The sequence below is a fragment of the Nanorana parkeri genome, unplaced genomic scaffold, assembly GCF_000935625.1.
Source record: "Nanorana parkeri isolate BGI_ZX_2015 unplaced genomic scaffold, ASM93562v1 scaffold1964, whole genome shotgun sequence".
NCBI classification, from domain to species: Eukaryota; Metazoa; Chordata; class Amphibia; order Anura; family Dicroglossidae; genus Nanorana; species Nanorana parkeri.
In genome coordinates, this window is record NW_017308232.1 from 35211 (window position 1) to 48522 (window position 13312).

Here is a 13312-nt window from a genome sequence, read left to right on the forward strand (position 1 = left end):
TATGTACTGATGAAAATGTTTCTTTGCCTCTTGAGCAGTAAATATTTTTTATAACATGTTTTCTTTATCCTTTTTTATTGACCATATACATTTTCTTTTGAGCTCCTGTAATAAAGCCAGTAGGGAGTAGTATATGGAACTTCTGCTTTTAATTTGTTTTTTTTACTATAGGATGACAACGGAAGACAGCTCTCTGATGAAGAGATGAGGGATGAGGTTGACACCTTTATGTTCGAAGGTAACAGAATGCAAATTGTGTATTTCGTTTTTTATGCGGCAGCCTGCATAAAATATTTTTGTAAATATACATCTTTAACTAGAGTGCATGATTAAAGTTTGTTCAGCCGCAACCAGTGCACAAGGCCAAAGCTTTAATATACTAAAAAAGGTATTAGCAATAATAACCTAATAACTCAATAGAAAATATGTTCATCTTCATGTCATGTTTGTTAGAAAAATATATCCATATTGTGGGAGTTACTGTGAATAAGAGATACTGTTGGCTAACAATGTCCTCGTAAATTATTAGCAAATAAACAAATCTAATTTGTTATGAAACTGACAGCTTTATTATCTCAACTATATTTAAATCTTTACAAAAATCCAAACCTTATACTAAATATATTATTATTATACAGGATTTATATAGCGCCAACAATTTGCCCAGCGCTTTACAAAATGGAATTAAATTGTTTTAAATACCAAATTTCAAACAATTAGGTTCCTTTATCTTCCCATACTATAAAAGGGAAATCTCTACTATGTGGCAGTGTAGACAGTCTGAAAATGTTTGGGAACATTATACACTTCTGTGTTTTCGTGCAATTAAAAGTAAAAATTCTGCATGTTGCATCGTTGGTGCAGTTTCGATCAACATGCACCTTCCATAAGGATGAAGGTTAGCGCATGTAAAACACAATACGCACTGCCTCTCTATATGACTGTCTTATTACACTGAAGGTTTTATTAGAGCCTACTTAAACAGTAAATTTGCTTCATGTTTTTTGTGTTTTTCCTACTAATCAGGACATGATACCACAGCCAGTGGACTGTCCTGGATCATGTATAACTTGGCTCGTCACCCTGAATATCAAGACAAATGTAGAGAGGAGATCAAAGAATTAATTAAAGGGAAAGACACAACCCACTTGGAATGGTGAGTACCTGATCTCACAGGAAATAAGTCATGTATAGATTTATAATCTGTAGTTTTATTTGTAAATACTATGCATATACAATCTTTTGTTTTTAATGTGTGACCAAAGATTCCCAGAGCCCAGTGTGTTACCTAAAGAGACCGCACAAAAAAACTAGCTTACTCTTACACCTTTTGTGTAATGGAGACCTTGGAGTACATATCTATAAAGGGATGAGCCATTGCCCTAATTTATCTGAAAAAGATAGAATGCCTTCCATGTGAACAATAAACTAGAGATCCACCTACTGGCTAGATAGAACATTGCATAATATGAAGTATTTAATAAATTATTTTAGCACTGACTTTAAAAAGAAAATATGTACAAAACTATATTTTCCTTTATTGGCCTCCTGTCATCTTGTTTAAGTTTCATCAAATCTTAAAAACCATCTGTATTCTGCTATGTTTACACATATAGTTTGTAGTAATGAGTCTAACTTAATATAACCCTTTCTAGGTAATCCTAATTATCCTGTTACATAGGCGAACTCCTCCCATTGAACTCTTTACTCCAGTCACTATTTATTTATAGTGATTGGAGTGACAAGAATATTGCACTCTCGCAACCTGTCTCATTGCATTCTTTTTACCCAAGTCTATCTTCAAAGAAGTGAATCTTGCCTAAACAAGGCATACAGGCCTAAAGCTACATTGTATACATGTTTTTGTGTGGTTTGGGCTGCATCTGTACTATAAATCAGCTGTCCTAGATGCACAGTTGGTCAATGGTTCACAAAGAAATAATAAGCATAACTCACTATCCTATCATAAAAGCCAAATTAAAGTCTCACTTTTTTATCTCTTTATAGTCCTGTACCCACACATGTGACTGATTTTTGCTTGGAAATACCTAAAAAAAATACCTTTATCTCTCAGTATTTACCTTCTACCTTCTTTCTCAAGTACTTTTTGCTGGTATACATGAGTAACAACCATATCACTCTGTGTCCTCCCACAGACCTGTATTACAGAGCAAGAAAGGGGGTGTCAGGCCAAGTCTCTTATCAAATGCTAGTTATTGAGACCATTTTGTCTAACTCTGGTGCCTATTGTACAGCACAATCATGTTCAGGCATACTGCACAACTGCTGCAAGAGGAAAGTGAAGTTAAGACTGTGGAAATGGAGATTGTTAGTACAATGCATATCTGGGTATCTGTTTCTGTGACCTTAGACTTTAAGAGAATAAACTCTTAGGTTTTGGAATTGTAATGAAAGTGCATTCTGTTTCAAGAATAGAGTGCTGTTCCTTACATTATTTTAGTGGATGGCTAATTCTGACCCTTTCAATAGTCAAGTTAAGTGATATGCAAACAACTATAGTCAAGGATTCTAACCACAGAGCAGCAGGCACTGTTTAGGGTTCCATAAACAGAATTTGTCCTTTATTAAAATGAAATAAAACTGCTAAAACATAAATTTGAATATATTGACTTGTATTAGACACTGAATACCAGAAACTACCCCTGTGTTTGAATTGTGCTTTCCTCCTGTCAAAGCTTGTCTATACTGTTCAGTTTTTTGTTGGGTAAACATGAATACTTCAATAAAAATGTGTTGAAACAATAAATATATAGGGCGTGTGAACTCATTACCACGTAACAGCACCAACTTCTCATAATAATTTGACTGTATAAGTGAATGTGTAAATAAGGTATTGAGATAGATGTTGCATATGTTATCAAGATGAACTAAAATGAGAAAGAGGGATCCTTATAAAAGTCTGTATTGTTGTTTGGTAATGTATTGTAATTGGTGCCATATGTATGAAAACAAATGCAAAAAAATAAATATTTCATTCTTGGGAAATCAAAATAATGGAATTAGGTATTAAAACATAATATGGCAAAAGCAGCTTGCCTTTTTCTGGGTGAAAGCTGCTGGTGCTGTGAACGGTTAAACTTTATGAACATATATCTTTTTTCATCCTTGTTAATGTATATCTAAACCCTGACTAGATCACAGGTAGTTTTCTAAAGCACTGTCTAGCTTATACAATTGTATATGTACAATTGTAACTCATTAGCCACTGATCAAGTTTAATTGTTGGCATTCAAAATGCTATCAGGGTGTTATAAAACAGTGATTGCTTGAAGATGATCTTAGTCTATGTAGCTTTTTCCAGTCATCAAAAACATGATACGTACATGTATAAGGGTGTGCCTTGGAATGTATTAGGCATACCAGCTCTCTGAAAAGTAAAAACATGAACTATTTTATTATTTTTATGACATTTTTAATTTAATGTTTTTTTTATCACTTGTTTAGGGATGACCTGTCTCTGCTGCCATTTAACACAATGTGTATCAAGGAAAGCCTTAGACTACACCCTCCTGTAACAGCAGTGTCCAGAAGGTGTACTGAGGATATCACTCTTCCGGATGGGAAAGTCATTCCTAAAGGTACTCTCTCATTCCCTATGCAAGTTTTAGTGTTCTTCTACATAATAACTTTGGTGTGTAGACCTGACTTGGGCTTCAGATGAATGGTCCAATCTGTAATAGGTTTGGCTAAACAAAAAAGGTCCCCAGCAGACTTTCAAGTTATCCAGCAACAAAAACAAGCTAATCTGTTTAACTACTTAGGTTAAAATCAGAGGTTTTAGTTACATACATCTTCAGATATCTGCACCTCTAATAAGTGTGGTCCCTAACCCAACACTATCTGAGTTTCCCAGCTCAAAGATGTAGAATTCTATGTAGGGATAGGTGTTGCAAGACTTTTGCACACCTCTGTATATAGCATTGCGCAAACAGAGAGCAGGCTCACCTGGAGGCAGTCCCATCCTCCTAAAAAGGCACATCTACACAACAGAAGCCCAGACATTGTCTTAACAAGGTATCTGAAGACTTTAAGTGTGTGTCTCCACCTAATCCAAAAAAAACTAATTTAGCAGCGGCTCAGAGATTTTTAAAAACTAGCAAAAAAGGGAAAGATGCAGGCAGGGCAGTATTCACATAAACATATACTGGCATACCTAGAAATCACTTTTTATGTCGACTTATATATATGGTAGTACTCTTCTCTCCTTAGTAGGAATAATAAACCATTTTGTATTGACCAAGGATGTAAACACAACTTTTATGTTGCCTTCTTACGTAGCTATAATGCCTTCACAGCAACTGTGTAAGGGCTTCTGTAAACATCCATTGGTTGGCATCAGAACTGCTTTTCTTTGCATATAAGTCAGTCTGAATGATAAAGCAGCTGGATGCAGGTTATAAGGAGGTCAGACGGATCTCAGAAGTATCTCAAACTATTCTCAAATGCAAGATGAATACATGTGCTGTCTTTTCCCATGTATGCAAGCCCTGATGGGTATAAAGATTTCCATCTGAAACTAATATTTGAAATATTTTCTTTGTTTTCTTAGGAAATATCTGTCTCATAAGTATATATGGAACCCATCACAATCCTGCTGTATGGCCAAACCCTGAGGTACAAACCATATCTTCTCTCATATGCTAAACTAGCAAACAATAACACTTGCACAAAATCTTAGTGCTAACCTTTGTTTTCTTAGGTCTATGATCCATACCGTTTTGATCCAGCACAAGCACAGGAGAGGTCCTCACATGCATTTGTGCCTTTCTCTGCTGGGCCAAGGTAAAGACGAGCTTGATCTGTGATTGTGATCACAGTGTATTATATGATCAGCTAACAAAATTGTAAATATAATCACTTGTTACTAGTAATGTATTCACAAGTAACAATGAGTTAGGATAGGGAGATATTTACATTGTTGTAATTGTCTAATTGACATCACTCAATGTGCTGTCAGTGATGTTGTAAGGTATCATGTAAAGGTGCCATTGTCTTGTATGAAATATAATAACATAATAGAGAGCTCACAAATGGGAGGCCATCACAATTGTGCTCAGCATTTGCCCCAGAAAGAAATACAAATGCCAAAAAAATATTTCACCATAGTTTAGCATTACTACAAAAATATTCACAACATGGAAAAGGACTTTTAGGCAACGCAAAACAAGGTACAGTATTTTATTGTGGTGCGCTGCTTCGGGAAAAAAGTCAGATTTTGTTTTTGTCTATTCTGGTGCTTTGGCAGTCAATTCATTTAGCACAAAAAAGCAGATATAAAGTCTGGTGAAGCTCTCCAGAAAAGAGGAACCCAGGCTTCAGGGGGTGCAGGGCACTCTGGAAGATTGTTGAAGATATGTTTGCACTGACGGGGGTAGTTTAAGTGTGTAAGTGGGAACAGTCTCAAATGTAATATAATAAAGTTGTTAATAACAATGTATTAAAAAAAGGCAACACTAGATATATTTTGAATTAGAAAAAAAAAACTTGCATTAGAATTGTAAATATTGATTATCTGAAAGTTTGCTAAATGAGCAAAAACCACCCAATTGTTTTTGATGGAGTATACTGTAAAACTGGTAAAAGAAAAACAAACTCTTCAATAAAGTTATAGGATCAGATAAGTCATGTTTCTGCAAGAAGCAACACAAATTCAGAAACAGATATTTTGCTTTTCATTTCAATGGGTTTAGTACTTATTGATTTTTCACCTCACAGGAACTGTATAGGACAAAACTTTGCCATGGCTGAGATGAAAGTAGTTCTGGCACTCACACTTTTGAATTTCAAAGTGAGCCTGGATCCAACCAAGACAGTGCGCCGAAAGCCAGAACTGATCCTACGAGCTGAAGGTGGGCTCTGGCTTCAAGTAGAGGAACTTAAACCTTAATGTTACGAGAAATTTACTGTGCCAGGATCTAATTCAAAAGTGCTTAACCGTTTTTTAATATATATATTTTGGAACTGCTAACTGTTAATTTGCCAATGTTTGTAACCCTAAATGTATTTCTTACAATTTCCAGTGAGGTACAGATTGTCAGTTTATAGTGGGGTCCTGGTCTGTCTCAGAGGTTGGACACCTACAATATGCAGCTTGTACTGTATATTTAGCCAAAAAAAGACAACACGTTTTAGCATTATAAACTGATTTTGTTTGTTTCAAGACAAATATTACCTTAGGGAAAATAGGAATCCTAATCTATGTAAGGTACTTTTCTTTTTTTGAAAGTTTGAAAATCAAATATACAGTATGTGATAGTTTTAGAGAACTGTGGCAAAATTATTTTCAGAAAAATAAAGTACTTTGAGTATATCACAAATTACAGTGCTTTTCAATGTATAACTGAGCCCCAATTTAGATCATTTAAATAGTTAAAGGGTGAATTTGATTATTTGCCAACTGATGATCAGGACCTTGGATGAGTTTCTTTAGTCTGTTAGGTGTCTTCCCCATTACTGTGTATGATTTTAATAATGGTTAGAGTGCGGTTTGTTCCATCCATCTCTGTAGAGGTGAAAAACAACTGGGTGAAAATTCCTGACTTCCATGCAATTCCTATCTACCAAAGTCACTTGGTATGGTTATTCCCACTATAAGCAACAGGGAATTATATCACATGAGCACAGAAATTCCTCAGTTAATCAATAATCTCCACTGAGTATCAGTTTTCTCAAAGACTAATTGCCACTTCATACTTATCTACACAGGACTTGCAATATTCAAACTACAATAGCTTGCTCTCTGTTAGTTTATTGGTAATTTTATGAGTTGTATTATGTCACTATAGAAGGACCATAAAACAATGGACATCCTGCTGTTGCTTTCAAGAATTATGATATAAAGTTCCCTTTTTCCTTGCTGAATAAAGGGGTCTGAATCAGGGGTCCTAATGAGTTGGAAAACCTGACATATAAAAGGTAGGGCATTATTCCATGGAAGTTAACATATGCTGCGCTAAGGCTTCCAATGCTCGACAAGGGAGCAAACAACATACAATATGTGTGCTACCATGAAGGTTTATCAGCACCTACTGTACTGTGCACTGTGGTGCCATCCTTTTTACTACACCTTGCCGTAATGGAAGACTCTGAAAGAGGCATAAATGTTAGATACATTATGGAATGTGATGGCTAATAGAAAGTGATTGAGACTTGATAGAATGAACTTGCTGAAAGTGAACTTTTCCCACATTTATAATGTAGGGGTCTCATAGTATAGGACAGTGTACAAATATTGTTGCCAGTCCAGCCTCAATTATAGGTATCAGACATTGCAATCTAATGTCTATGGAAACCTTTCCATAGACATTAGGAAGAGCCTTAGTGCTGGTTTTACATTTATAGATCTAATACAATTATAAGGTCTCACTGAAGTTCTCACACCCTTACAAAACAACAATCACAGACCTTCACAAAGAGCAATGGGCAGAGCAAACCAGCCCATGGCCACCTAGATCAATCTCAGTAAACCAAAATCTGTCTAATAAATGTTACAGCACACTTTTCCCTTTGCACAGCTTTATTGAGTAAGTCTGATAGTAGCCTTTGAATTGATTTTTCCTTTCAGCTGATTTTGCATCCATTCAGATTTACACTGACTTGAAAACCACCAGTGCAATAAAAAGAGCATTGCATCATGCCAACCAACAGTCTGAAATACAATGTTTATCAATATTAGGTTAACTGGACAACACCGGGCCCCTTTCACACAGGATCTGTCAGTTCCCATCAGCATGGGATCCGTGTCAGTCCAGTGTTTTCCTCCATTTTACGACCGGACCCATGTTGGTCTATGGGGACTAGGATGCAAGTGGACATGTGTCCATTTACATCAGATTTGTCTCAATCGGATTTGCCAAAACAGAACTCTGTTCTGACTTGTTTGCTGAACCTGGATGGATTTTAGATCTGGCTGCACATAAACATTGGGCTTCCTATCAGATCCATCTGAAAAATTGAAAGGCGAACCTGATCAGACGGCCTGCCTGAAAGTAGCTTTAAGTGTCCAGTGTCCTGGATTACCTTTGTGCAACAGGTATTTTGTTTATTTGAAATGTTCATTTTTATTTCACACAAGGTTCCCACAACTTTCACTTAAGATTCTAACATTTAGATTCAATTGGATAAATCTGGGTAAAAATTATGTGAAAACTTTAAAAAATAGACCACTTAATCCTTTGTCAGGACAGATGAAAAAGTGACCCATCTAGGGGCAGCAATAATATTTTCTGATTGAAATAATTACATGGAGTATTTACTGATTCTCTTTTGTGCGCTGTACATTTACTGTTCTTAATAAAAAATATGTGCTGGTAATCACACAGTAAATCTGATTTAATTGTGCTTGCTTTCATAATATGTTAAGGAATTTAAGGGAAAGCTATGAAGGAAGGCTATTTGCTGGTATTTAAAGTGTATGTATAGCCAAAATATTTGTTTAATATATTTCAATTAGAGTAGGGAAGGAGTAGAACCCTTGTCGGGTTTCCATTGGTATATGTCTTCTCACTCGGGAGATCCACCATTTATGTTTGTCCTGGTGACCATTGCACTGATGCAGAAAGTGATGCAAAATATTTTACAGTAGTCAGCAAAACATGGGGTATGGGGAAATCTTTCAGTGGGAACACCTGTCTAATTCTCCTTCCTTGGAGAAAAGTCCTCTCACTTTCTGTTGCATCTCCAGAACAGGAAGCAAAGGGAAATCTCACCAAAGGGACACTGCCAGCGAAAAAAACAAAAAACTGGCAGGAAGGTTTTTTAACCCTTCTCTACTCTATCCAAAACTAATGAAAGAAAGAAGTAGAATTATTAATACTGTATTAAGGAATCCTGTTTTTTTAATTGTTTTCATTCACGCAATTTAATAATAAAATTTTTAGAAGTCATATTGCGTTGTATCATTGCCTTTGTTTTTCTCCATATTACCCCAGATTTATATATTTACCATATATAAAAGAGAATAGTTTAACGCGGAATCCAGGAAAACAGCCAGAAACACAGATGAAATACATAAATGGGAACCGTTTTACATGTCAAAGGATTTGTTTATCTATACATCCACTCGTGAGATTTCCATAGCTCTGCCACATAGGCAGGGCAGGAGACCTGATTTTGCAGTAAATAAATATTAATAAATGGATTAAATTGATGTTTGAAGACAAAACCCATTAGCCTAATAAAGTTATCTAATGGGCTATGCCGCTAATCAAATTCAGGGCTGTAAAGCCAGATACATCATTAAAGAGTGCTAGCAGCGTGTGATGGCATCATTTGCGTCCTTACATCACATACGCGTTGACGGGCATTGCATAATGACGTGGTGGAGCACCAATGATATGATGGAAAAAATGAGAGAGATTTGGTAGTAGGAGAGAATTAGGAAAGATAGATATCCCTGCATGGTACCCACTATAGGCAGTGTCAAACTGTCAAACATCAATATAAATATATATATATAAAAAGAAAAAAAATGAATAAAATGTATTAAAACTGTGAAAAGTGGACAAAGTGCTGAGGAAGCATTGCTTGATAATTTAATGTCTTTGGATTACTCCAACAAGTATATTTGTTTAGAAAATACAGGGATCGTATCTATATATTTTATGATTTGAATGTTACACATTTAGCATTTAATATTATCCTCACTTCAGTGTTTGTCTGCATATATTTCCAAGTTAGACAGAAAATAATGAATAACCTAATGCCGCTTGAATGATATTAATATTGAATTCTATGAACTAGTTTATGAGGGAGAACCCCTCTGTTGTATTTAGCACAAAACATTTTCCTTTTTGAATAAGGGGAAGCACCGTTTGTTTCTATGAAGTTTTTTTTTTCCGTTTGGTGCCTGTCAAAAACCTCAAGTTTCTGTGATAAACCACAACAAACGTACAAATTAGCTAGAGTTGTTTTTCTACATGCGTATACTCAGAAAAATGTCGTAATTTTTATTGTATCGAAGGACAAGCCTGCTTTCACCCACTAGTTAAGTGACCTGCTGGTTGACATTTAGGAGAAGCAGCTATGTGAAAACTGCTATTTGTTACAGCATAATTACACCACTGCGTAGGATGTCAAAGACTGAAAATGACTTGCCTTTCACTCATTTGAATGTCTGTTGTGTCTTTTTCTTTGACCTTTTAAGATTTCCATAGGCAGGAAACGTATACACTTGGAAGTTTTGTGGGTAGTTAAAAAGGCAGACATTAAAAGGAGAACTATGAGGTGAGTGCTTTTCACTCACCTCATAGTTCTAGCCGACCTGTGACAATGAGACTCACAGGTCGGGTCAGTAGATCGGGAAGTGAGCAAACACATACCGGTGTTCGCTCACTTCTCGATCCTGTCACGGCTCTCCGCCGTGACAGGGGAGGGGCTGGATTCCCCCCTCCCCGCTCCGATCCTATGGGGAAAAGCCCTAACCCCATTGTTCTCCTTTAAAGCATAACTTTGTTTTTCTCCGGATGCTATCAGACAGGGAAGTCTTGGTAAGAGACGGCAAGAGTTGGTAATGGTGTCAGCCCAAGAGAGGTGATAGGAGTTGGTAATGGTGGCAGGCCAGATGAGTCCACAGGAGCTGGTTATAGGGGCAGGCTAGCATTCCTCCCAAGTGTCCTGGTTTCTGCAGAACTGACAAATCCAGGGGTCCCACTGACCCACTCAATATCCTGGCACTGCGTTCTGGAATGCTTGTTTCACCATCTGCTGCCAATATCCAGCGCAAGTACAGGAGAATGAGGAAAACCAACCCCACTTCCTGTTTCTGGCCATGTGATTATAGACTTCCCTTGCTTTGTGGCACCGCATTGGTCTAAGGTCTGAACACACTGAGCACCCAGTAGTTTCGCTGCTCAACTTTGCTAACTTATAGCTGCAGGGTGGAAGTCAGAACACAAAGAAAATAGGGCAATCTCTTGCCTGCCGGTCTGGGGCACCAGTTTATAAGCCCTACCCTATTATTTGCATACCATAGTCTAGTGTTCCAGAGAGTAGTTTGGTGATGGCTGCCTGTCCTGTCACCCAACTAAAAGGAAGCAGCTGCCCAGAAAAGTGTCCTTTTGTAATTGTCAAACTAATGTGAGAAGCTATGAACGAAGTACAGGTATGATTATCTGTAGTTAACACTTTTTTTTTAAACAAAGTAACAGCAAACAAAGAAAAATCTCATGTGAGTTATTGGTTTGATAAGTGTATTTCTATTTACTTTTATGGATGTATTTTCTGCTCTCCTTTCTGTGTTTTGTGGTACCAGTCAGTTTCAGAATTTTTACCCTGTGTGAACACTACTGATTTTTGGTAACAGTGTTACAAACCTCCCAACCATCCCGGTCTAAATGTTAAGGGGGGGCCACTGACCATGACATTTTTTTCGTCCCACTGATGCCAGGGCATTGTTTTACTACCAGTGACAACGGAAGCATTTTATCCAATGGTGCATGGCTTTTTTTTCCACTGAAGCTGGGCATTTTTTCTTCCACTGGCCAATAACACCAGGCATTTTCCTCCCTTTCACTACCAACAGCACAGCATTTGTTTGTAACTACAGCAGCCTAGCTAAGCCCCTAACTGACTTAGAAACTGCCCAATGTCGTGTCATGGAATCCAGAATGTGAGAGGGCATTTCAGGCCTTCCCCCCCCCCCGGTGTCTCCTACAAACCGACGCATCCACGTATGGTCTGGGCGCAGATCTGAGTCAGGTGGGCCAGGTGGGAGAAGAACATCCCATCCTCTACCTTTGCAGTAAGCTACTTCCCTGAGAGGTAGCGCATGCCACTATCGAAAAGGAGTGTCTTGCGATTGTGTGGGCATTACAGAAGTAACAGCATTACCTGTACGGAAGTACCTTCACTGTCATTACCGATCACAATCCACTCGGTTATCCCGAGTTTCTGGGGAGAATGGTAAGCTACTACGCCGGAGTTTAATTCTCCAACAGTATGATTTTACCATTCAGCACAAAAAGGGCAGTTCCCATGGCAATGCGGATAGATAGTCGTGGCAAGGTGGCGTTCAAAAGAAATTTGTCATTCCTTCAGATGCCACCACATGGGGGGAGGTGTGACGATAAAGGAGTAATAATGGGGTAATAAAAAAAATAACACATTCTCTTTCCCCCATTTCAGAGCTAATGCAGGCCTTCATTTAGTTATTTGCCAGACCTTCCACATTCCAAGAACAGAGATCTGCTTATCTGGCCTGTGATCTTTATTGCCCAGCATTAGTGAGAGTCCCAAATCACCTCTAACCTTTTATAGCTGTCCCTAATTAAAGGCATGTCACCAGGCATTCATATGTCACCAGTGGACAAGTTGATAAACACAAGCAGGTCTGGTAGAGGTAATGACCCAGCATTCACCTGAAAGTCATAAACCTGAGTTACAATATCAGCTCCATTTCATAATTTGGAATTTGGCGGTGATAGTGTAAAATAAAGGTTCATCCCTCCTCCTTATCTCCCTCCCAGCCCTGCGATAGGGGCCGGCTCTGTGACACCCTCTAGAGGGCTAACAAAAAGATGCTGCCAAGGCAACTAGAGAGGCTTTTGTTTGGAAACATCAAGAAAGGAACTCCAGCAAAATCAAGAAGTCTTAACATCGCAGAAGAGTTCCCCTTTAATCCCTGGAAATCATCTGTTAATGCTGGCTTGAAGAGCCCTTCAGACCTCTCGTGGGCTTATTGAACTCTGAACTCTGTCAGATGTCCTAAAACCAGGACTGTTAAGTACTCACCTTTTATTCCCTTTTATTTTACTGTTGTATGTACATTTTGTCTCATTAATATCTTTATCTGTATATTTTCTGCACCATTTCTTTTATTAAAGGACGATCTTAAAAATCATTGAGCATGGTCTGTGTTTCCATTAAAAAACACATGGTGGCAGCGAATGTTTGTGGGTAAAAGGTTAACTGCGAAGTTAACCAACCCTGGTGACAATTGCTCTCAGTCTACTGGAATGAGATTGTGTCCCGCGAGCTGGAAAATCTCTGTGCAGGGTGAGGCTGAGAGTGGAATCGACATGTCCTTGTGACGCCACACTTGGTTCAGAACTGTGTATAGTCATGTGTGATTGACGTACAGCGGGTTTGGGCCGGGCGTACATCACACCACTGACCACCAACAGCGGGGCATTTTTTTCTTTCTCCCACTGATCACCCATGAGCAGGGCATTTATTTTATCTTCCATTGACCAGCAGTGTAAAGGGCACCCCTATATAATCTTAACTATTGCAATCTTTATGCTGGGCTCTTTGTTATACTCTATTTGCCAACGTCTTTGTTGTTTCAACAGTT

At 37.9% G+C, this 13312-nt stretch overlaps 1 protein-coding gene across 2 annotated transcripts in view; it reads left to right on the top strand.

Moving 5' to 3' along the window:
- The window catches only part of LOC108800222 (cytochrome P450 4F22), a 40679-nt gene extending 34764 nt beyond the window's left edge, over positions 1-5915 (top strand). For both annotated transcript variants that reach the window (XM_018572188.1, XM_018572189.1), the window contains 6 exons: positions 172-238; positions 1027-1156; positions 3466-3599; positions 4571-4635; positions 4721-4803; positions 5737-5915. In XM_018572188.1, the coding sequence (XP_018427690.1) occupies positions 172-238; positions 1027-1156; positions 3466-3599; positions 4571-4635; positions 4721-4803; positions 5737-5908 (651 nt within the window). In that variant the 3' untranslated portion in view covers positions 5909-5915. The remainder of the gene's footprint in view (positions 1-171; positions 239-1026; positions 1157-3465; positions 3600-4570; positions 4636-4720; positions 4804-5736) is intronic.
- The last annotated feature ends 7397 nt before the right edge of the window (positions 5916-13312 follow it).